General features: G+C 53.2%; 1 protein-coding gene across 1 annotated transcript; it reads right to left on the bottom strand.

Annotated features, from left to right (window-relative positions):
- Nucleotides 1-1841: 1841 nt before the first annotated feature.
- TTLL10 (tubulin tyrosine ligase like 10) lies at nucleotides 1842-19637 on the bottom strand. Its single transcript, XM_061159787.1, has 14 exons — nucleotides 19060-19637; nucleotides 18480-18545; nucleotides 16056-16507; nucleotides 15470-15550; nucleotides 15258-15390; nucleotides 15034-15152; nucleotides 14825-14954; nucleotides 13581-13666; nucleotides 13053-13224; nucleotides 11936-12107; nucleotides 11264-11404; nucleotides 2996-3112; nucleotides 2555-2648; nucleotides 1842-2290 (listed from the first exon to the last, which is right to left on the bottom strand). Exons 1-14 carry the CDS (start codon nucleotides 19260-19262, stop codon nucleotides 1842-1844), a joined length of 2415 nt encoding a protein of 804 aa, XP_061015770.1. The 5' UTR covers nucleotides 19263-19637.
- Between the last annotated feature and the right edge of the window lie 679 nt (nucleotides 19638-20316).

A 20316-nucleotide genomic window follows, 5' to 3' on the forward strand; every position in this document is an offset into this window, starting at 1 on the left:
TGCACATCTCACCCCACCATGGTCCCTGGGGGCCACTGCACCCACTCAGGGCCCAGGGACAGTGGAGGCCTCAGGCCAGCTTCCCCTCGAGTGTCAGGTCATCTCTGCAGATACTGCCTTGACTGGCTGGGGATCAGTCCTGCTGGAGGAGAGCTGGAACATCCAGGGGGCAGCACTGTTCTACCACGGGCCAAGTCATGAGCCCCAGGACAGTGTGGGCGAAGGCCCTGTGGGCAGGATGTGAGGAAGGGGCAGAAGAGGCCTGGAGGCTGAGACATGGGGTATAGAGGCCCCTCAGGGTGACCAGGGGCTGAGCCTGAGGTGACATGGCTGTGCAGTGACCTTTACCCCAGTAAGGAAAGACTGGTACAGACCCTGAAGACACTGATGTGGGTGCGCTCTGCCCACCCAGGGGGCCACCTCTCCCTGATGGAGACTGGTTTTCACCCTCCCCAGCCTCGGGGTGCAGAGCTGGCCCCTGGGCTGCGGAAGTGGCAGTGCTGAGCTTGATGCCTCATGGAGAGCCCATCAGACACGCTGGGTGGGCTTGTCACACGGTGATGAGCATGCTTCTGGCCTGGGGACCCGACACTCCTGGCCACAGCAGCAGGACGAGGAGGGAGTGCAGTGGTGGGGATGCGTGGGTGAGCTGTGAGTGACAGGGCAGCTTGGTCCTGGCCTGGGTCCTCACTGGCTCTGTGGCCCGGGAGGACTGTCTCTACCTCTCAGCCCCAGGTTACATTTGGCTGTTCTCTCCCTGACTCCCTGACTGACTGCACATCTCCGTGGACTGGCCAGTGGCTCAGCTGCCCTCTAGCTTGCTCTGGCCCTTGCTCCCCTGGGAAAGGAGTGGGAGGGGCAATGGGGGAGGGGAAGACAAGCCCTATTGCCCGTTAGGTCCTACCCGTACTCCAATGCAGAGCAGAACAAGGGTCCCAGCAGCCCCTCCCACCTGTGGTGGAGCCCACTGGGGTCACAAGTGAGGGTGGGCAGGACAGGGGGAGGGCATGTGACTTGGTGATGACTGATGGGAGAGGGGAGGGCAGGGTATGTGAAAGGCAGTGCAGGAGGATGGGTGCCAGCTGCAGTGGGCATAGGGGTGGGTCTGGACTGGGGTCGGTGTGGGATGGTGGGTGTGGAGAGGGGATTATGGCTGGTCCAGGATGCTTGGTGGTAGTGGGTTTCTCCCAGCAGCCTCGAGGTTGGGGCCACAAGGAACATGGGGACATGCTGGCTCGGCACACCCCTCAGGGCGCCTTCCTGCACAACCACGCACCTGTTGCCCACAGCCTGAGTCCTTGGGGCCTCTGCGACGCTCTGCCTCTGTATAGCTCCCACTGTGGCACCGTTGGGGAGCTCAGGGCCCTGGTGCTCTGAAGCCCCAGAAAGGAGCTGAGCCTGGGCAGGGTGGGGCCTGGTGTGAAAAAGCGCTCCTATGGGGATCTGGAGGGGCCCCTGGGGACTCAGACCCTTGCCTGGGAGACACTGGCTGCCTTTCCCAGGGACCGCAGACTAGGCAGCAGGGGTAGGTAACCTGTGAGGCTGCAGGGGCCCAGGGTCCGGATGGAGGCGGGCTATAGGTGACGCGTGGGGGCCCAGAAACTGGAGAGCTTCACCGGATGGAAGCAGCCCATGGTGGGCAAAGTCAGGGGTTCAGATTCGGCGGCTCATCCCTCGACCCCCATGTTCCCCCAAGAACGGGTCCCAGCAGTGAAGTAGCGGCTCGCGGGGTTCAGGGAGGCTGCCAGCGGGGGTCTTGGGGCCGGGTGTGCGGGGCAGAGGCCGTGCTTGTAACAAAGTAGCTTTTATAGGTCCCTGGGAGAGAGCTGGTAGCCCGCCCGCTAGGAGCCGCGATGGCCCGCGGTCTTGCGCTCCTCTTCTGCCGGCCCTGGGGAAAGCTCCCGTACCCGGTCCTCGTCGCCCACTCGCGGCTGCCCACCGCCCTGGGCCTCGGGGCCTCCACTCAGGGCGCCGTCGGGGGCGGGGACGGGAGGCCGGGGGCGCCGCTGCGCGGAGGAGGGCCGCCCTGGCCCTCTGCCGAGGTCCCGGTGTGGCGCGGGCCTGCGCGCGCCCGGCCTGTCGGTGGCGCGGAGCAGGGGGGGCTCGAGGGGCGCGGCGTCGCAGGTGGGCCGAAGTGGGGGCAGCGGCGGGCGGGGGACGTTGCGGGAGCCCCCCAGGCACGGCCACAGGTCCGTCTCGCCGTTGTGCAGGAGCACGAAGCGGCGCTGGGACAGCAGTGGTAGCATCTTTTCGCTGCGTAGGCTCTTCTGGAAGGTCTCGAGCGCCAGGTCTGAGGAGTCGTCGAGGGTGAGCGGGATGCGGAGCGGGGAAGGGCGGTGGGGGGGATGGGGGGACCCTCCACCCCGTCTGGAGGTGACAGGGTGGTGAGGGGTGGGATGGCACCACGCTGGCGGGGAGGTAGGGGCATAAGCAGAGGCTGGGGTTGCCACGCAGCCCTCAGGGTGCTGCAGAACTGGGTTTGTGGGCGTCTGAACTTGCAGAGAGCATGTGCAGGCAGAGGGGGGCAGTTTGAGGGTCCTGGGGGGTGGCTCACCCAGGGTCTCCATGACCACGCCGGGAATCACTTCTTTCAGGACTTCACAGTTGGTGTGCAGGGCGGGGTTGGAGTTCATTTCCAGCAGCCACACCTGGGCCCAACACTGCTCAGCATCCCGCCCCACCTACCACTTGGCCAGGAGAAAGCTGAGACCCTGGTCCCCATTAAGCCACGTGACCATCAGGTCACTTCTTTTCCATGACCTCACTCCCCCAATTGCCCAAGGGGCTGAGACTCTTGAGGGTCTGAGAATCTGGCCTTAGGAGCCACCCCAGCTGTAGGAGGAGTGAAACCTTATGGACACACCACCTCCAGGGCTAGGGAGGGCACCTGACTGCCCACCCCAGGGGCCTGCCTGAGTGGTCAGGTGTGCACAGAGGGCCCCTGCCTCCTGCACCTGCCTGCCAGGCCCACCCCCCTGGAAAGCCTCAGCAGCACCTTAAAGTTTTCATCGATCAAGAAGTCACAGCCGATGAGGTCAAAGTAGCCCAGCTTGCACTCCAGCTTGGCTTTGACGGCCAGGAAACAGTGGGCCACGATCTGCTGCATTCGCTTCTGTGCGGGGATAGGACGTCACCTGTGGGCCTTGATTACACCCTCCAAGCCTGAGCAGCCACAGCCCATCCCTCACCTGTGCTCCCATCGTGCCCCTACTGTCACATTCTCAGGGTCACAGGCTCACAGCCAGAAACTCCTTCACTCTCATTTTATGCATCCAACAAATGTATGGCCCTCCTATTGTGTGACAGGTACTGGACTGGTGTGGCAGGAGAGTGGAGAGAGCTTCCGAGGAGTCTCTGCCCTTGAGCAGTTCACTCGTAGGAGAGAGACAAAAAACTTGATGTGTAAATCATTATGCACTTTGTATGGTGCACAAAGCCACACATGCTAAAGGAGGGGAAGCTAAACAGGGTGAGAGGTGGGGGGTTCGGGGTGGTGGGGAAAGGGGTATGATCCAGGTGGGCCTCATTGAGAAAAGAGTGAGTAACAGGTGAAGATGGAAGGGGGGAGCTGTGGGATGGGGATGGGACACCTGGCGGGAGCAACAGCTGTAAGTTCAAGCATGCCCAAGGTGTCAGAGGACCAGGGTGATGCTGCTGTGGCTGGAGCAAGCTAGGGAGCAGCAGGAGATGAGACCAGAGTGGCACCAGTCACTTCTCAGGGTGTGGGAAGACCTTGTCTTTCACCCTGAGATCAGAGCTGTGGAAGGTGGTGCACAGGAGGGCATATCTGACCTGTGCCCTCACAGGGTCCTCAGGTTGCTATGCTGAGAGAGACTGAAGGGGCCGGTTGCAAGGGTCTAGGTGAGAAATATGCTGGCTTATAGAAGCCGAGGTGGTGGGATGGATGCTAGGTCTATTTTGGGGTAAAGCCAATGCAACTGATGAAAGGATGTGAGCTGTGAAACAAGAATGAAGGGCTATCTGTAGATGTTTGGTCTGAGATTCTGGGAGGATGGAGCCCTCATCAACTGAGAAGGAGAGAAGGCCCTGGAGACTGAGACCTCCGTGAGCTTGCAGACGGGGTGCTGACAGGCTTTAGTTCAAGATCAGGAGAGTGGTCAGGGTCCATGTTTAATATGGAATCTTAAGCACATAGATGGAATTTAAAGTCAGGGGATGTCTGAGAAAGAGAAATGTCATATGACATCCCTTACATAAGCAATGATACAGACGAACTTACAAAACAGAAAGAGACCCACAGACTTAGAGAACAAACATGGTTGCTGGTGGAATGGAGCGGGGAAGGGATGGTTAGGGAGTTTGGGATGGTCATGTACACTCTGTTATATTTAAAATGGAAAACCAACAAGGACCTACTGTATAGCACAAATAACTCTGCCCAATATTATGTGGCAGCATGGATGGGAGGTGAGTTTGGGGGAGAATGGATACATGTATAGATTCAGCTGAATTCCTTTGCTATTCACCAGAAACTATCACGGCATTGTTTGTTAATTGGCTTTACCCCAATACAAAATAAGTTTTAAAAAAAATAAAGTCAAGTGATATCTGATAAAGACAAAGAGTAGATAAAAGCAGATAAAGAGTAGAGCCAGGCTGGACACTGGGCTCCAGAGAGCCATGGTGGGGAGCCCCACAGGGGGCTAAGAGGAAGTGAGCAAGGTCCTGGAAGCCATGGGGAGTGAGGAGCTATGTCCATAGTTGGCTGACAGGTCAGGGAGAAGAGGACCAGGACTGACCCCTGAGTTTCACAACATGGAGGTCACTGTGGTGAGCATTTCAATGAGACAACAGGGAGAAGCCTTGCTGAGCAGCATCAAGAGAGACGAGAGCATCACAAAACAGGCAGAGGAAGGGGTCCAGAGATAAGCCATTCCATAAAAACAGCCAAAATGGGCCAAATTCGTCAAAATTAACCTTAGAATGCTGGAAATTAACTGAAAGTGTTCAGCCACCTGAAGAATGTTTATTCAAATAGAATCTTGCATCTTGGTAGGAACAGCAGGTTTTGTAGTAGTTTAACCTGCTCTAATACTATTCCCTGCATCCCAGCTCAATGCCTTGAAAAAAGCCTACATTCTTGGTACTGGAGATAGCAGGATTAATCTGTTTGGCAGAGGAGTATAGTCATTTGTTGTGATGTCTGATGTTTCCTTGGAAGACCTCACTTGAACTAAAGGAAAATACAGGAACAATGTCTTACCAAATAGAGAATATCGGTGAAGAGACAGAAATTATAAACGAGAGCTGAACAGAAATTCTGGAGTTGAAAAGTATAATAATTGAACAAGATATTTGAGTTGTCTGAAGATAGATCAGTTGAGATTATCCAGTCTAAGGAACAGAAAGTCAAAGGAATGAAGAAAAATGAAGTTACAAAGATCTATGGAAGGAGATCTAGAAAGAGAGTAAAGGAAGAGGCAGGAAGAATATTTAAAGAAATAATGGTAGTGGGACTTCTCAAATTTGATGAAAAAGAATTTACACATTTAAGGCCAATGAGCTCCAAGTAGGTAAGCTCAAAAAGATCCATCATATTATAAGCAAACTTTTAAAAGACAAAGACAAACAGAGGATGTTGAAATCAGCAAATAGAAGTGACTTATCATAAGGGCTTCTCAATAAGACGAGCAACCAATTTCCCATTAAAAACCATGGAGTCCAGAAGGCAGTGGGCTGACATGTTCAAAATACTGAAAGAAAAATAACTGTCAACCAAGAATTGTATATACAGCAAAATTATCCTTCAAAAATAAAAAAGAAATTAAGACATTCCCAAATTTTAAAAACATAGATTATCAGTAGTAGAACATTTCTACAGTCCTTTGGACTGAAATGAGAGGACACTAGACAATAATTTGAATTCACATTAAGAAATTAAGAGCATCCATGAAGTAACTACATCAGTTCAGTTCAGTCACTCAGTTGTGTCCAACTCTGCAAGTCCATGGACTGCACGCAGCATGCCAGGCTTCCCTGTCCATCACAAACTCCTGGAGCTTGCTCAAACTCATGTCCATCAAGTCAGTGATGCCTTCCAACCAACTCATCCTCTGTTGTCCCCTTCTCCTCCTGCCTTCAATCTTTCCCAGCATCAGTGTCTTTTCTGATGAGTCTGTTCTTCGCATCAGCTGGCCAAAGTGTTGGAGTTTCAGCTTCAGCATCAGTCCTTCCAATGAATATTCAGGACTGATTTCCTTTAGGATTGACTGGTTGGATCTCCTTGCAGTCCAAGGGACTCTGAAGAGTCTTCTCCAACACCACAGTTCAAAAGCATCAATTCTTTGGTGCTCAGCTTTCTTTATGGTCCAACTCTCACATCCATATATGACTGCTGGAAAAACCATAGCTTTGACTAGATGGACCTTTGTCAGCAAAGTAAAGTCTCTGCTCTTTAATATACTGTCTAGTTTGGTCACAGCTTTTCTTCCAAGGAGCAAGCGTCTTTTAATTTCATGGCTTTAGTCACCATCTGCAGTGATTTTGGAGCCCAAGAAAATAAAGTCTGTCACTGTTTCCATTGTTTTATAAGTAACTACATAATTAAATATAAAAGACACTACACATTTATTTTTTGGTAATTGCCTTTTTCCTTCTGTTTTATTTAAAAGACAATTGCATAAAACAACAACTATGAATCTATGCTGATAGACAGTAACAGCATAAATGAAGAGATAGAGCTATATAGGAAGAAATTTTAAAAAACCACTATTGAAATTAACTTGGTTTGAATCCAAACTAGATAGTTTTAAATTAAGATGTTAATGGTAATCACAAGGGCAGCAATAAGAAAATAACTCAAAAATGTATAGTGAAAGAAATACTAGAAATGGTACATTAGAAAATATTTAACACAAAAGTAGGTAGTAATGGAGAAACAAACAAAAAGATATAAGATATACAGAAAATAGCAAAAGATCAGATGTAAATCCTAACTTATCAGTAATTATATTAAATGTAAATGGATTAAGCTTTCCAATAAAAGACAAAGATTGGCAGAATGCATCCCCCCAACCCCCATATGCTTTCTGTGAGACTCACTTTAGATTCAAAGACAAAGATAGGTTGAAAGTCAAAGAATAAAAAAAAAGATATATCAGGCAAAAAGTAACCAAAAGAGAGCTGGAACATTTGTACAAATATCAGAGAAAATAGAGTTTAAGATGAAAATTGAAGACATTAAGAAAAAAGAGAATATTTTCTAATGATAAATCAAGAATATGTAATAATTATACATTCACCTACCAACAGAGCCTAAAAATACATGAAGCAAAAACTGACAGAACTGAAAAAAATAGACAATTCAATAATAATAGTTGGGGACTTCATTATGCCATTTTCAATGATAGAACAGCTATATAGAAGATCAATAAGTAAATACAAGACTTGAACAACACTATAAATCACCTACCCTGAAAGATATCTATAGAACACTCCACTCAACAGCAGACTACACATTCTTCTCCAGTGTGCATGGAACATTTTTTAGGATAGACAGTATATTGAAACATAAAATAGGGACTTTGCTGATGGTCCAGTGGTTAAGAATCTATCTGCCAAGGCGGAGGACATGAGTTTCATCTCTGGACCAGGAAGACCCCACATGCCAAGGGGCAACTAAATCTATACACCACAGCTACTGAGTCCATGCTCTAGAGCCTGTACTCCACAACAAGAGAAGCCACCACAATGAGAAGCTTGTGCATCACAACAAAGAGTAGCCCCCACTTGCTGCAAGTAGAGAAAGTCCTCACTCAGCAACGAAGACCCAGTGTAGCCAAAACAAAAAACATGAAACAAGTTTCAATACTTTTTAAAGGGTTGAAGTCATGCAAAGTATGTTTTCTGACCACAATGGAATGAAATTAGAAATCAATAGGAGAAAGAAAATTAGAAAATTCACAAATGTATGGAAGATAACACACTCTTAAGCAACAAATGAAAGCAGAATGCACGAAATCTTATGGGATGCAGTAAAAGCAGTGCTCAAAGGGAAATTTATGACTGTAAATGCCTATATTAAACAGGAAGAAAGATCTCAAATCAAATCAATAAGCCAATCTTCAACCCTAAGGAAAAAAAAAGAGAGAAAACTAAACCCAAAGCAAGTAGAATAAGGAAATAATAAAAATTAGAGTGAATATAAGTGGAATTAGAGAATAGAAAGCAATAGAGAAAATCAATGAAACCAAAAGCTGGCTCTTTGAAAAAATCAACAAAACTGACAAACCCTTAGCTAAACTGACCAAGAAAGAGAGGAAAGAAGATTTAAATTACTAAAATCCAGAAAGAAAGACCTTGGGGCTTTCCTGGTGGTCCAGTGGTTAAGACTCTATGCTGCCAGTGCAGGGGGCATGGGTTTGATACCTGGCCCTGGTGGCTCAGACGGTAGTCTGCCCACAATGCAGGAGACCCAGGTTCGATCCCTGGCTCAGAAAGATCCCCTGGAGAAGGAAATGGCAACCCACTCCAGTATTCTTGCCTGGAAAATTCCATGGACAGAGGAGCCTGGTGGGCTTCAGTCCATGGGGTTGCGAAGAGTTGGACATGAGTGAGTGACTAACACTTTCACTTTCAGTGTCAGGGAACTAAGATACAATATGCCAGGTGGTGTGGCCAAAAGAGTAAAAAAAAATTTTTTTTTTAAAGAAAGACTTTACATAAAGATGAAAATGATTATGAAAAGGATTATAATTGTTCATAAAATACCACGAGCAACCTATATTCCAAAGAAATTAGGTAACTTAGAAGAAATGGAAAAATTCCTAGAAAGACAAACTGATAAACTTGACCCAAGAAGAAATAGATAATCTTAGTTACCTCTAATAAATAAAGGTTGAGTTAGTAATAATAATAAAAATAATCCTTCCCACAAAAAAAGGCCACAGTAAGGTGGCTTGACTGGTGAATTCTTCCAAATATTTAAGGGCTCCCTGGTGGCTCAGATGGTAAAGAATCTGCCTGTAAAGCAAGAGACCTGGGTTTGATCCCTGGGTCAGGAATATCTCCTGGAGAAGAGAATGGCTACTAACTCTGGTATTCTTGCCTGGAGAATTCCATGGACAGAGGATCTTGGTGGGCTACAGTCCATGGGATTGCAAAGAATCAGACACAACTGAGCAACTAACATGGCACATTTCACAAACTACAAATATAGAATAGAAGGGAACATGTTCAAAACCAAATAGACAATAATGCTGTGCACCAACATTGCTTATGAGGGTACACACAAATATTAAATGAAGTACTCAGAAACCCAATTCAGCAGCATATTTAAAGGACGATATGCTATGTCTGAGTGAGATCTATCCCAGAAATGCAAGAGTGATTCATTTAACACATGAGGGACTTCTCTGGAGGTCCAGCGGTTAAGACTCCCAAGTTTCCAATGCTGGGGACATGGGTTTGATCCTTTGTCAGGGAAGTAGGATTCCCATGTGCCTCATAGCACAGCACCACCCGCCCCCACAAAAAAAAAGAGAAAGAGAATGAAGCTACAGCAACTCAAACAGTGTGGTGCTGGCTTAAAGACAGACACACACATCAATAAAATAGAATTAAGAGTCTGGAAATAAACACATATATATCTGGTCAATTGATTTTCAAAAATTTGCCAAGAACAGTCTGACAGATGGTCCTGGGACAATGGCGTAGCTACACACAAGAGACTGAAGCGGGACATTTACCTCACACCATACACAATAATTAACTCAGAGTTAAAACATAGGACTTTTAGAAGAAATTGCAGATGTATCTTTACAACTTGGATTTGGCAGTGGATTCTTAAATATGACATCAAAGCATGAATAACCAAACAAAACCAGATAAATTGCACGTCATAAAAATTTAAAACTTTTGTGCAAAAAAGGACCTTATCAGGAATCCCCTGGTGGTCTGGTGGTTAGGATTCTGTACTTCCGTTGCAGAGGGCATTGGTTCAACCCTTGGTTTGGGAACTAAGATCCCGCAAGTTGTGAAACAAATGAAAAAGGACATTATCAAGAAAGTGAAAAGAGAACTCACAGGAGAAAATATTTGCAAATCACAATCCGATAAGGGTATAGCAATCAATAAATAAAGAGCTCTACAGCCTAACAGGGTCTCCCCAGGTGGTGCTAGTGGTAAAGAATCTGCCTGCCAATGCAGAAGATGCAAAAGATATGGGTTTGATCCCTCAGTCAGGAAGATCCCTTGGAGGAGGACACAGCAACCCACTCCAGTATTCTTGCCTGGAGAATACCATGGACAGAAGACCCTGGCAGGCTCAGTCCACAGGGCCGCAAAGAGTTAGATATGACTGAAGTGACTAGGCAAGCATGCATGCACAGCCTAACAAAGAGTGGACAACGGAGGTAACAGAAATTTTTCTAAAGAAGATACAGATATGGCTAAGTACATGAAAAGATGCTCAATATCATTATCATTAGAAAAATGCAAGTCAACCCTGTAATGAGATAATACTCTTTTATACCCACTGGACAACTATTAAACAGAAAGATAGTAAGTATGGGCAAGGATACAGAGAAACTGGAACCATCAGACATTCCTGGTGGGAGTGGGAGCGATTGCAGCCACTGTGGAAAATGTTGGCAGTTCCTCAAAAAGGTCAACATAAGAGGGACCATTCGACCGTGCAGTTCCCTTCCTAGACCTGTATCCAAGAGAACTGAAATACCTATTCGTGTATGTGAATACTCATAGCAGCGTTACTCATGATTGACAAAAAGTAAAAACAACCCAAATGTCTATCAACTGATGAATGTTTATCCAAAGAAATCATGGTCCATTTACACAATGAAATATTATTCAGTCATAAAAAGGAACGAAATGAATCTTGAAAATGTTATGCTCAGTGAAAGAAGCCAGGAAAACCCACATGTTGTGTGATGGCATTGATGTGACATGTCCTGAACAGGGAGATGCATGGGGACGGAGAATGGACTAGTGGTTGCCAGGGGCTGGGGAGGGCAGTGTTGACAGTGTTCTGGAATCAGAGGGTGGTGATCATTGTTCAACTCTATGAATCCACTGAGAATCACTGAACTGTGCACTTTCACAGGGTGACCTTTGTTTTGCATGAATGATCCATTTGAGAAGGGAGAGGAGAGGACTCTTACAGCCAACTGCTGGGGGCACACCCAGAGGCAGCCCCGCCCAGGGACCTGCCTGTGGCCCAGCACCCCCCACCCCAGTCCTGACCCCCATCCCCTCCCCTCGCCAAGTGGGCAGGGCACACACAAACCGTGAAGGTGGTGAAGACCCAGTCTCTCGGGAGGCCCTTGGTCTTGTGGAACTTGTCGTTGATGTAACGGTTGAGGTGCTCCATGCTCCACACCGTGTCCTCCTTGAGCAGCACATAGAGGGGACTCTTCTTCTGCATGAACTGGGGGGAAGTGCAGCAACTGGAGGCCTGTCCCCCACGGAGGCCCCAGTGGAGAGCATCACCGTGATGTTGCCACACCCCCATGGGGGCCTGCTTCTCCTAGATGCCCTGGGCTGGCCCTGCCACCTGAGACCCTCCCCCAGCAACTCCTACCCTTGAGAAGCCCCCCCAGATCCCCCTGGGGGGCCGCTGCCCAGACGCATCCCATTGATATCCTTCCTTGGAGACTGCTTCCCTTAGCATCTCTGCACTGAGGTCCTCACCAAGACCCTCATCCTCTGCTCCCACCCCTGTGGTGCCTGATCCACACCCAGAGGTGCCTGATCCACACCCAGAGGGAGACAAACTAGGGTGGGGGGTGGCTCATGGCTTTCAGTCCTTTCACAGGGTGCCTGCTGTGGCTGAAGGTGAGAGGCATTGCTGACTGCAGGCAGAGCCAGCTCCAGGCCTGGGCTGTGTCTACAGCTGGGTTCTTGTCTGCATTCTTGAACAGCGATTTTGTCCAAGGCTGCATCTGTGCAGCGCATTTACCTGGTTGGTTAAATGGCCACTGAGGTCACTGGAATGGGGATCATAAAGGCCGAGGGTGAGGCGAGCATAGCCGTGGCCAAAGAAGACCATGTAGGGCATGGCACAGGCGATGAGCAGGTAGGAGCGCACATCAAACTTTTTCCCGTCCAGCAGCAGCGGGTTCTTGATGTACCTGGGGAGGTGTGGTCAGCCTGGCCTGGGCCCCCACCTGGACCTCTTAGTTCCCCAGCACCCCTGCCACCTGCCTCAGCTGTGAGCTCTGGGTCCCCTACTCCAGTTGAGTGTAATGTCCCCTCATCAGGGGACATTTCTGAGCCTGAACAGGTCAGGGAACTGGGGAGGAGGGCCTGGCTCCTAGAGCTCAGCCTGCCGGTGTATGACTGGGGTACCCCAGGGCACAGCTCTTGTTAAGAGTTGGAGAGGCAGAAGCTGGTTGGCCCCCATGGTCAGGGAAGATTGTCTAGAGGAGGAGGCAGGGATGACCTTGGGCCTTAAAGGGCGGGTGCCTTTGGAGAGACAAGGAGGGATATCCCAGTGGAGAGCACTGAGGTCTGGAGACCCAGAGGCTGGGAGCGGCTGCTTACGGTGACTGACAGCAGTTGTGGCAGGAATGAGGTCCCGTTGGTGGAGAGGGAAGTCCAAAGGGAACTTTCTGAGGCTGGACTGTGCCTCTGGTTTGAGGCTGAGGGTCTGGACCTCACCCAGAGGCAGAGGGAGCCCGGGAGGTGGGGGGTCAGCTCTGCCCGAGGGCCTGAAGGCTGCAGCTGGCTGAGGGGGAATGGGGGAGAGGCTAGGGGAGAGGCTGGGCTGCCTGCAGGTCAGTGTGCAGGACCCAGGTCAGGGCACAGCTAACTGAGTGCCCCCTGCCCCACACTGTCCAGGAGCCTGTGGTGTGTGTTGTCGGGGGTGGTGTGTGCAGGACATCTCCTTCCAGCCCTGACAGCAGGAGAAACCCCACCCCTTCCTAGCTACACAGAGGCCCAGCTTGGGGCACTGAACCTTCCACTATGAAGAACTCCTCTTTGGGCCCTGCGACCCCCACGGACCCTCAGAGGCACCAGCGGGCTTGGGTCAGCCCCACCCATTCAACGCCCCTCGTGGGGACCATGAGCAAAACCTCTGCACGACCCGCGCCTGGGGTGCCCGGAATGGCATCTTGCGGTAGATGGGGTCGTCCTCGATGCTTTGGGTCTTGGCCTGGAGGGTGGTGACTTCCTCCTGGTTCCGGAGCAGAAAGATGCCTTTGCCCTGGTTGGAGGCTGTGGGCTTGCAGATCCACATTTCGGTTTCTGCAGAGAGAGCCATCTGAGCCTGCGGGCTAGATTCTGCCCTGCCCCACCCCTCCCAGCCCTGACTGCTCTCCCAGTCATAGCCCTGCCCACACTCCTCCTAGCCATGACCTGGAGCCTGCCAGGGCTTAACCTTAACCTCCTTAACCTCCACTAAGGTCCAGCCATGACACCTCCCTAGCATCACCTTAGTACCAGCCTTGTCCTCACCCAGGCTGGCTCCACCCTTCCCCTCCCTGACCATGCCCCTCCCTCAATCTCGCCAGAACCTTGGCCCTGCCCTAATCACACTCCCATTTTGGTCCAGTCCTGCACTGGTCTCCCCAGAGTGGGCCTGGAGTCCAGTGACTTCTCACCATCAAAGAGGGTGAAGAAAGCCTCTCTCTCGTCCCTGATGTCCAGACGGTAGGTCTCTGGGAAAAAGTCTTCCATTTTCAGGACCCTGGGGAAGTAGGGGGTGGGGAAGTCACTGGGAGGGTTTTCCCCTCCCCCCAGCTTGGCTGACCATTCCAGGGGCCTGATCTGGGTGGGGGCGTGGCAGTTGGAGGGAGAGTTTTCAATGGGGCTGGGCTCCAGGCACCCTGCAGCCTCTGGCGTCCTCTAACATATATCTGCCACCCCAGCTCTTCCCTCTGCAGAACCTTTGCACCTTCTGTTCCCTAGCCAACTCAGGCACACCTGGCTTCTCTGTAGGCCGCCTCACCTGCCTCTGACCCCTCCCACCTCCCAGCTCTTAGGTCTTCAGGAGTGGTCAGTTCAGAGCTGGGTCTCCAGGCAAGGACACTGACCAGCTTGCAGTGAGTGGTTGGCACGGATCCCCTGGCCTGGGGTGCCTTTCAGCCCTTTCATGGACCTCCAGGCTGACCTACAGTTTAGGGCATAGTGGCTGAGTACGTCTACCTCTCTGGCCCCAAGTGTCCTGAGCTGATCCACAGGAGCTGTTCCAGGGTGGGTATCATGTCCTTTCCAGATCTGCACCCCACGGGGACACAGGACCTGGCTTGAGTGGCTGCTCGGTGTGTGGAGAATGGATGGGGGATGTCAAGAGATGGGGCATGGGTGGAGGCTTGACGGTAACCTGGTGGTGTGTGGTGTGATGGATAGACAGATGCCTACAGGGCAATGGTCCAGGGCTGCTGACAGAAATGGTGGAGGTGGACAGCTGGACACGAGGATGTAAAGATGGCCTTGTGGATGACCAGATGGTGGCTGGTTGTTTGGATGAGTGGGCAGACGTGTTAATGGCTGGGCAGTGAGTGGGTGTGGAGTGGACGGGTGAGTGACGATGTGGGCACATGGTGTGGGCAGGCCAAGGGGCAGGAATGGGTGTGGGGTGGACAGCAGGGGTGTGGTGGGCAGTGGAGACAGTACAGGAGGCCAGCGGGTAGCTCTGTAGTGGGCGTGTGAGGACTGCTGAGGCTGTGGCAGGGGGGTGGGATGGTGGCAGGTGTTGTGGGGGGAGACAGATTAGCTGGGTCAGTGGGAAAGCAGGTGGGTGGATGGACTAAGTGGAGGGTGGTTAGGACCAGGGACTGACCCATCGGGTGGGGGTGTGCAGCTGGGTGAGTGGGTGCCAGGGGTGCGGGGCAGGCTGGCTCACTTGGTCTGTGCGCAGTGGGCTGGTTTGCTGGTCTTGCTCAGAACTCTCGAGTGCTCCCTCAGGGCGCTGAGCAGCCCAATCTTGGTGGTGAGGAGCTTGTTGTTGGGGAGCTGGTACAGCAGCTGCTTGCCTGGCAAAACAGAGCCTGGGCAGCACACGGTGGCACCCTGTGTTTGAGGGCCGCCCACTGAGCCCGGCCCCACCCCTACCTTCCCGGAAGTTGCAGTAGGTGTCTCTGCACTTGACCTCACACCACTTGAGCTTGTAGTCTTCCCTCCGGTTATCCTGGATGCGCCGCCAGCCCTTGCTCTTGCAGTAGGAGCTGATTCTGTAGGGGAAGGGCAGTGCTGACCTGGGGGCCGCGGAGCCGGGTAGCACAGCTGGGTAGGGCCTGGCGGCGGTGGGGCAGGGCCCGGATTGAGGTTCCACTCACATGGAGGCCCCGTTGGTCCCTCCAATGTAGAAGAAGGGGCCTTGCCCTGTGCTGGGTGGCTGCTTCTCCCCCTCCAGAAAGTGCTTCTCTAGGAGGGTGGCCTGGGGCCTAATGGCTTCAGAGTCGTCCAGCTCTGTGGGCAGGTGGGAAGTCAGAGCCTCTGGCCCACCCGGCAGCTTTCCTGCCCCCTGATGGGCCCTGCCCGAGCCCACCTGCATCTTGGTCCAGCTGGCTTAGTTGATGCAGGAGCCCCTCCTGTCCGTGGCTCCCCATGGGTCTCTCATGGGCCCAGCCTGTGAACAAGGTAGGTTCAAACGGAGGGGAGGGTGTTCACTCAGAATCTGGCCGGAGTCCTTGGGCAGTCCCCCAGCCATCTCGGCCCATCTCTGCCCATCTCAGGCCCAGAGGGCCTCCCAGGAAAGAGGGGAGAGTCACCATCATCAAGGGCCAGCTCTGGAGTGGGCAGTGTCCCTCCTTACCAACAGGGCAGGGGGCAGAGCTGAGGTTGAGGCTGGAGCTGGGGGCACACGTGAGGCAGGGACATGGCCAGGAGGGTGGGGGTCACAATGTCCATCATGATGTCATGGGTGACCCATGTCAGTCAGGGTAGACCCCTGTTTATGCCTGTTTAGACCCTGACTCTGCTGGCCTCTGCCCTACTTGGGCCAGCCTGGATCTCATACCCTGCACTTGACCTCCTCCCAGCCACTCTCCCAGGACAGAGCTGTGTTGTCCCCTGTGAGAAGGCCTTCTTGGGGGTGGGGTGCCTGTCCCCAGGAAGGTCCTGGCTGCATTCACCTGGTGCCCGGGCGTGGCCCCGCCGGATCCCTGCCATCCTTGACCGCTTGCCTCTCTTTGTGCCGACTTGGGTCCGAGGGGGTAGTCCTCGGCGGTGGAGAAAGTGGGTGTGGCTGCGGGCCACAGACACTGGGGTACCTGGGCAGGGGTACCTCTGGGAAGACATGGCCCCCACTCCTCTGCGGGCTCTGCGGGCAACCTGTGGTCCTAGCCCTTGAACTGGGCACCCGGTCGGGCCCACCCTGTGCGGGGAGGGGTGCTGCCTGGAGTGCTGGACTCTGGTCTGGTTCCGGTCTCTGTGGTGACTTTGGGGCCGGGTGCCCCTTGGGGGCAGGGCCATCTCTGCATCCTGTCTGTCCGGGGCGAGTCCTCCTCTGCAGGGACGGTTTGTCGGTGGTCGGTGTCTCTGTACTCGGCTGTGGGGCCGGCTGTAAGGAGGGCTGCTGTCAGGCCTGTGGGGTTGGGGGGGAACGGCCTTCAGAGGGCCTCTCCCAGGGTCAATGGGACTGTGGGCCCTGCCCTTAGAACGATGCCTCCCTGGGGCACCTTTCTTGAATGGCTGAGTTGGGAACATTTTAGAGAATTTTAGCTGTTCCTTGACAGGTCCTTCCCAGATTGGGGGCTGCTCAGGAGGGTAGGGTTTTCTGAAACTGAAGAGCTACAAGCAGTGGAAAGGCCAGCAGCCTGGAGTGTGGGCAGGCACAGAGAGGCTCCTCCAAAGAGGACAGTCGCTTTGCAAACAAACCAACTGGTCACCCTAGAGATGCTGACCAAGACCTTTGTCCCCATTTAGGACAGAAGAGGGTAAACTGGAGACAGCTGTCAACCCAGTGATGGGGGCTGGGCGGTGGCTGGGTGCAGGGAGGGTCTCAGCCTTCTGCCAAGAGTGGGCCAAGCCGTGTGGATGACCTTGAGCCCCCTCCCCAGCCCTGCCCCTCCCAGAATGAGAGGTCTCCTTAGTGGGGCTGGCCCCGCCCAGCATGACTGGGGTGGGGAGTGGTGCCTGCTGAGGACAGGGGGGGGTGCGTTCATGTCTCCACGTTGCCTGAGACCCAAACCTTCTGGGGATGGAGGCCCCCGAGAGGAAGACAGGCAGTGCTACCCCCCAACACTCCCAGACACCTGGCAGAGGCCCCCCTAGGTGTGAGCAGGTCGACACATAGAGATAGCAGCTGCACAGTCAGGCTCAGAGAGGAGAGGAGAGCGTGGCTGGGTGGCGAGGGCGGGCAGAAGGCACAGGGGTGTGGCCCTGGAGACACGCCAGGGTAGGACTGCCATCCTCACCCGAGAAGAGGGCTGGACGGTTAGCACACGGGGACAGACAAGGTGGACCAGCTCGTAGGAATTAAAAACGCAGTATAGCCTTGTGGTAAGTTCAAGGCAGGGGAATGGGTTGGGAAGAAGAACACAAGGAAAAAGCCTTGAGAAGTCTCAGATCAGGAGGTAACGCTCTGCGGCCAGCCCAGTGTGGCCGGAGGTCTGGGGACAGGTTGCTGGGGCTCTCTGGGCTGTTGCTCTGTGCCTCAGTTTCCCCACCTGAGAGAGAGTCGAAGGGGTTGCTGTGAAGACGGTTCCTACACGTGACATGTGCAGACACTTGCCTCGTCACCCGTATTCCAGGAGGGCCGGCCTGACAACAGTGAGGATGGGAAGGCCAGGCTGCTGCCAGCAGTGGCCACCCCCAGGGGCATTGTTGAGGGTTATCATATGAGCATGGGGGTGTGGAGGGAGCTCCCGGCCTAGCACTGGCTAACTTCTGCCTGTCATCTGGACACAGCAGTGGGCGCTGCCAGAAACAGGAGCCCAGAATTGGGCGTGAGGGTGTGGGTTTCAGAACAAGCCTTGTAAGCCTGGGCCTCTGGCTTGTCTTCACCCTGTATATTTTATTACTTCTGCAAAGAATTAAACAGGCCATGAATTACAGTTTCTTGTCATTCAAATGAACAAAGATTAAGAAGAACCCCTACCCTGGACATGCACACGTGTGATGACTGTGATGTCCCTGGCCTGCAGGACATGGCTGGTGGGGTTGTGGGCGGGGTCAGGGAGGGTCACAGCTCCAGCTCCCAGAGCCTTTGTTGAACAATTGCTTTTTTTTTTTGACCTCACCCCACAGCATGTGAGATCTTAGTTCCCGGACCAAGGATCAAACCCACAACTCTTGCATTGGTAGGTGAAACCTTAACCACTGGACCACTGGGGGATGTCCACAATCGCCTTTCTCAGGATCTCTCTGACAGACTCATTCTAAATAGAAAGCTTTTGCTGGAAAATGTTCAAGGAATGTAATCACTGGCAGATGCAGCTTGGGCAACCGCGGCCCCACAGGCAGGATGGCATCAGGACTCCCGAGAGGGCTGCAGCAGAGCAGGGACCGTCATTGGAAACCCAACTTTATAATGAACTTTTAAAGAAGCCGTTTACCTGGTCAGGTAAAAAGACCCGCAGGAAACGGCGCCCTGCTGTGACGAGTGGAAGACCTTGGTGAAGCTGAAGGAGATGTCCGAGAAACGAGATGACACCATGTCCAACTGGGCCCATCCCCAGATATACGCTTGGCCACACGGGTGCTGAGTACTGACTTTGCTCATCCGGGTGGCGCTTTCTGGCTAGGGTTAAGCTGTCTTGGGGGGATGTGGGTCCCCGTGGATTTTTAGGAGGCCATCTTTTTGGGGTTCAGTCCAGGGAGACAGACCTGGTCTTGAGCAAAGCAGCTGGTCCTAAGGGGCTGCCACCTCTGGGAGGCCTACCCTGCTCAGCCTGGCCTGGGCGTCTCTGCTCCTCATCCTATGGCCCTGGGTGCTTGGGCCCTCTTCAAAGGGGGCTCTGCCCAGCCAGGCCCCTCCTCCCCTCCTCTCCCTCCCCTCCCTTATACTCCTGGACAGAGTCTTAGAGGACCCACAAGGCTCCTGGGGGCTGGGGGGCCAGGTAAGGACCACGGCACAGCTGGCTCCAGCCTTCATGCCCAGCCAGGACCCCGCTGTGGCCTGCCTGTCCCTCTTACCTGCCCCATAAGGTGGTGTGAGCTCTCTGCCCGGGAAGCAACAGTGGTGACCAGGCAACTGTCTCCCAGCAACCATGACCCAGTGGCCCAGAGGGGAGCAGATGGATGGGGAGGGGCTGGAGGCTGGCCTGGGGGCGGGGGCAGGGAATGACTAAGGTTGGAAGAGGGGTGTTACATGCACAGCTCCCACCTGGATCCTCCATCCTCCAGGGTCATTCCTGAGCCTTCTTAAGATCCCTAAGTCCATGCCCAGACCGCAGGCCTGACCCACCGTGCTTCAGTTGCTACCCTTCACCTCCTCTCACCACAGCCTCAGCATGTGGAGCCCTCACTTAACAAAACGGAAAGTGGAGCTCTGCAGACCCATGCCTCCCCAAGGGTAGATGGGGCTGACAGCCAGGTCTGGGAGTCCAGGGACGTTGGGAGGGCCTCTGGCTGCCCTGCACGGCCCCTTCCTCCACCCTCCAGAGCCTTGCATGGGTCAGCAGGGTGTCTCCCCTTAGGATGCCTTCGCTTGCTTCCTGTAGGGTGGACAGTGGCCCCCTGCAGTGTGTATCCACGTCCTAAGGCCCAGAACCTGGGGATGTGACCTCACTTGGAGAAAGGGTCTTGGCAGATGTGATCATCTGATGGGCTCTAAATCCAGCGACCGGTGTCCTCGTGAGAGGGAGGCAGAGAGCAGGAGACACAGAGGGGAGAAGCCAGCAGAAGGTGGGACAGTGGCCAGAGGGCCACAAGCCCTGTGGAGGTACACCTGGAGAAGAGGCAGGAGAGACCCTGCTCATACCTGGACTTCTGACTTTTGGCCTCTAGGACCGTGAGAGAAGTCACTTTTGTTGTTTTAAGCTACCAAGTTTGTGTAGTTTGCTGTGGTCACCTCAGGAAATTAATGTACCCCTGAAGCCCTTCCTTCTGACTCCTCTGAGAGGTTGATGCACCCTCAGCTGTGTGCTGCCTGTGCCAGGTGCTGGTGGCCTGCAGGGCTCAGTTCTGCTGCACTGTGGTCTGAAATCCCTTTGCCCAAGGGTTAGTCTGTGGGAGGGGAGAGAGCTCCCCCAGCCAAGCTATTGTCTGAGGGGCATCTTGACCTCAGGGCGGTGGGCCCCTGCCTGGGCCTGCAGGGGACAAGCACCCTTGAGTGTGCAGGGGGGCCCCTGGTCACCTGCAGGCCGCTCAGTCTTCCCACTGGCCCGAGCAAAGACTTTTGGAAGTCTGTCCTCCCCAGGAGTCCATGCCCCCGTCCCTTCACTTCTAGAG

The sequence above is a fragment of the Dama dama genome, chromosome 14 (assembly GCF_033118175.1).
Source record: "Dama dama isolate Ldn47 chromosome 14, ASM3311817v1, whole genome shotgun sequence".
In the NCBI taxonomy this organism is placed as follows: Eukaryota; Metazoa; Chordata; class Mammalia; order Artiodactyla; family Cervidae; genus Dama; species Dama dama.